General features: G+C 43.2%; 1 protein-coding gene across 1 annotated transcript; it reads right to left on the reverse strand.

Annotated features, from left to right (window-relative positions):
- Positions 1 to 202: 202 nt before the first annotated feature.
- On the reverse strand, positions 203 to 1,204 carry OR2F2 (olfactory receptor family 2 subfamily F member 2). Its single transcript, XM_010310869.2, has one exon. The coding sequence runs from the start codon at positions 1,202 to 1,204 to the stop codon at positions 203 to 205; it is 1,002 nt and encodes a 333-aa protein (XP_010309171.2).
- Between the last annotated feature and the right edge of the window lie 1,796 nt (positions 1,205 to 3,000).

A 3,000-nucleotide genomic window follows, 5' to 3' on the forward strand; every position in this document is an offset into this window, starting at 1 on the left:
TTATGTTAGAGACCTTTTTTGTGTGTGTGGTTTGGGGTTGGGGGTTTTTTGGGTTTTTTAGCAGAGATGTCTTTTTGCATAAATGAATTGATGTGTATTGAATTCTGCCTGGATATTTGCTGTAGTGAAGTCTATGAAGAATCTGGTCCTAACATGGTTATGGGGCTGTTTTCCAACAAGCACGTATTTGTTTTACTAAAATTTACCACACACACATCAGAGTTCTGATAGTATCCCAGTTCAGCTGAGTTATTTTCTTCCTCCTCAACATTTTCCTGAGGACCCCTCTGATTTCCTTGTTCCTCAGACTATAAATGAGGGGGTACAGCAATGGAGTAATGTTGGTGTAGACAAGAGACACCATCTTGTCTCGAGCTGGTGAGTAACTGGACTTAGGACGAATGTACGTGAAGGTGGCACATCCATAGTGTAGCAAGGTGATGGCCAAGTGTGAAATGCAGGTGGAAAAGGCCTTGCCCCTTCCCACGGAGGAGGTGACATGTAACAAAGCAGCAGCAATGCAAACATATGAGGTCAGGATTAGGAGGAAGGGGAGCAGCAGGAGGAGCACACAGGCAACCAGCAAGGGCAGCTCGGGGGTGTAACTCTGTGTACAGGCCAGGTGCAGCACAGCAGGGACATCACAGAAGAAGTGGTTGATACGATGTGATTGACAGAAAGGTAAGCGGAAAACAGCCACTGTCAACCCCAGGGCAACAGCAAAGCCTCCCAGACAGCATGCCACAGCCAGCCTGAGGCAGAACCCCTCACTCATCACAGCAAAGTAGTGAAGTGGCTGACAGATGGCAACGTAACGGTCATACGACATGGCGACCAGGAGGAAGCATTCAGCCCCACCAAGTGCCACAAAAAGGTGCATCTGTGCAGCACACCCTATGAAAGAAATGGTGCTGCCGTCCACCACTATCAGGCTGAGGAGTGCTTTAGGGACAATGACTAAGGTATAGCAGAGCTCAATGACAGAGAGCTGACAGAGGAAGAAAAGCATAGGAGGACGAGAAGGCTCCATAACCACTGCCATGAAGATCATCACATTCCCTGCCAATGTGACCAAATGGACAATGAGAAAGATAAGGAAGAGGAGGACCCGCAGACAGAGCAGCTCAGAGAAGCCGAGCAGGAGGAACTCCATGGTTGCATCAGTGCTCTTATTGTCCCTCTCCATGCAGCCTTCACATAGCATCTACAGGGAGAGAAACAGAAGGGAGACAGTTGAATTTGACCTGATGCCTGGCAATCAATTCCATAAAGGAAATAATGTTGCAGTTTTGTAGAAGCAGTGTAGTAAAGGTCATTGTGTGGGGAGGAAGGCGATTTAATTTAAAAGCAAAACTGATTTCACTTAGTCACATTCAGCACACTCTCAGACTTATGTTCTCACAACCATCAAGGTTCTTGTGCCCAAATGATCTGCCTAGGATTCTTTGCCATGGCATTGATAATAAAGAATGTCAGCTGTTGGGTCTTCATCACCTCTTCTGAGTTGTTCTTAGAGTCATGACCATGTGCAGGTACCCTTTAGGAGTTGACACTGATTAGTCTCCCCATCCTGTCCTGCTTTTGAGATTCATCATTGGACTTTCCCTCCTATCCAAAGAAGCTGCAGATTGATGTGTTGGGATCTTGATGACTGTCAACACCTAGGTCTTGCAGATGATCTGCTACTGCTCCTTCTGGTGCTTTCACTCATTCTCTATCCACACTAATACTGCACTTCTCTACACCTGTGCCAGAGATGTACAAGGACAACCAGACAGTAAGCTGAAGCTTCTGCTCAACAATCTGATTCCAATTAATGGGAATTTGAGGTGTTGAAAAACTGACTAGTTTCTCCCTTACTCACAATGGATCTGCCTCAAAGTTCATATGGAAACAGAGTTTCAAATGGAAGGGGCCAGTGATTAGACATGAGATTCCAAAATTAGAGCTGGCATTTTGGCTGCTTACATCTTTTTGCCTGGTTCAGACCTATGGCATCAGAGTTAAAATAAACAAACTTCCAAATTCAAAACCAAAGATGTCCATGACAATGTACTCTGTATAACAGTTTTTTAAAGAAAATACAAAGCTAATGTCTTGGACTTAGAGAGAATGAGATATTGCTTATCACAGGAAGAATGGAAAGTTCCTAGGAATGTGCAGTGATGCAAAGCTGTCTAAGTTGTAAAGATCTAGAAAAGATAAGGACATAGAGACCCATATAATAGTAAGTTACATATAGCAGTCATAGGTGAACAGTGCTCATTGCTCATGTGTTCATCATGTAATGCAATATTTACTACAAGGAATAATTTAAACTCTTTCTACACTTTACTGTAAACCAGGAATAAAAACAGAGATTCCTTGAAGACTTCTGCTCACCTCAAAAAACCAGCAAGTATGAAGGAAGCTGTAAAATTACATTAAATATTCCAATGCCATCAAGAGCAAATAGAAGGAATGGGAAGTTGATGGGAAAAAATATTAGTGGAAATAGGGATTTTCCTGGAAAGAAGACATCTCAAAAAAGCTCCAGAAAGAAACAATAAAGTTGAGGAGGTGAATCTGATAAGCCTACATGACTTTGCCTTTATTTTTGCCACTGCGATCACTGGAACTTGCTGCCCAAAGGTTTCCTTGTGATCCAGTATCTCAGCAGGATTCAAAACATCTGGGGACTCAGGTAAATAATGAAAATATCCACAGTTATACTACCTCAGGTGCAAAACTAGGAATTAAATCTCTGTGCTTCAGAGCATAAGTCAACAAAATGACTGAGGAAGAAACTTCACCATATGCTCCAAGAGAAAAAAAATGGACAGTCAGTGAAGACCAAGAAGGATCTCTTTAAAGAATGTAGAACGAGAAGTGATCCTACAAAAGCAGGTAACTCAACAAGGACTAATGCTAGACGGAGTTCCCACTGCTTATAAAGCCATGGCAAACTCCTACAGCCATGGTCCTTTTGCTGCTGCAGGACCCCCCCGACAGCTATTCTAA

The sequence above is a fragment of the Balearica regulorum genome, chromosome 1 (genome assembly GCF_011004875.1).
Source record: "Balearica regulorum gibbericeps isolate bBalReg1 chromosome 1, bBalReg1.pri, whole genome shotgun sequence".
NCBI lineage: Eukaryota > Metazoa > Chordata > Aves > Gruiformes > Gruidae > Balearica > Balearica regulorum.

Bases quoted from the DNA above. Each gene is read 5' to 3' on its own strand.
- OR2F2 (XM_010310869.2), bottom strand. From the start codon at position 1,204: ATGCTATGTGAAGGCTGCATGGAGAGGGACAATAAGAGCACTGATGCA.